The sequence below is a fragment of the Ursus maritimus genome, unplaced genomic scaffold (genome assembly GCF_017311325.1).
Source record: "Ursus maritimus isolate PB19 unplaced genomic scaffold, ASM1731132v1 scaffold_2, whole genome shotgun sequence".
Taxonomy (NCBI): Eukaryota; Metazoa; Chordata; class Mammalia; order Carnivora; family Ursidae; genus Ursus; species Ursus maritimus.
The window spans coordinates 41,552,583-41,553,448 of NW_024424452.1; the positions used below are offsets into that span (position 1 = coordinate 41,552,583).

The window sequence follows — 866 nt, forward strand, 5'->3', positions numbered from 1 at the left end:
CGGCTGGGGGCGCGGGGCCGGGCGCTCAGGACGGCGCGCTCCTCCTCGTGAGCCGCGCACACGCCTTCCAGCTCGCGCTCCAGCTCCGCCGCCCGGGAGCTCAGCCGGGCCTGGGCGCACTTCTCGGCCTCGGCCGCACGCCGGATGCGGGCCGCCTCCGCCGCCGCCCGCTCCCGCGCCAGCCGCTGCTGCTGGCACTGGCCTGCCACGCCCTCCACCTCTTCCGCCAGGTTGTCGCGCGCCACCTCGGCCGCGTGCTTCTCCCGCCAGCGCTGGTCTACGAGGGCCCGCAGGACCGCCAGCTCGTCGTCCGCGCGGGCGCGCCAGGAGGCGTCCCCGGTCTGTGCCCGGAGGCCCCCGAGCTCCGCGCCGAGCAGCTCGTTCTGCTCCTCTAGGGCCTTCACCCGCGCCAGGTAGGCCTCCAGGCGCCGGTTGAGCTCCCACATCTGAAAAGATTCCTCCCCCAGGCAGCCCTCCATCTTGCTCGCAAGTCTGACCCACCGAAGGTGGAGAGACGCGGGGCAGCGGGAGAAGCCAGCAACTCTCAAAGCTCTCAGGACGGACTGGGAGGGAAAAGGAGACCGGCGGGGACAATGACGGGGCGGGGCGAGGAGCAGCCGAGCGACTGAACGTCGGGAGTGGGAACGAGGCTATTCATACTCCCGCCAGCCGGGCGGGAAAAGGGGCGGGACCCGGGCCTTAACCCCTGGAGTTCGGGAAGTGGGGCGGGCCCGCGTCCGTGCGCCCCGCTGTGCTGGAGCCTGGAGCCTGGAGCCCAGCAGAACGCCTGCCTGGGAAACCCGATCCCACGGAGTGGCTTTCTGAGGGAGGAGGCCGTGCCCACTACTGAGCCTGGGGAGGGGGCC

At 72.5% G+C, this 866-nt stretch overlaps 1 protein-coding gene across 1 annotated transcript in view; it reads right to left on the minus strand.

Moving 5' to 3' along the window:
• NES (nestin) overlaps positions 1-479 on the minus strand; it is a 10,733-nt gene extending 10,254 nt beyond the window's left edge. Inside the window, exon 1 of the mRNA XM_040635817.1 lies at positions 24-479. Within this exon, the coding sequence (XP_040491751.1) occupies positions 24-479 (456 nt within the window). The remainder of the gene's footprint in view (positions 1-23) is intronic.
• Between the last annotated feature and the right edge of the window lie 387 nt (positions 480-866).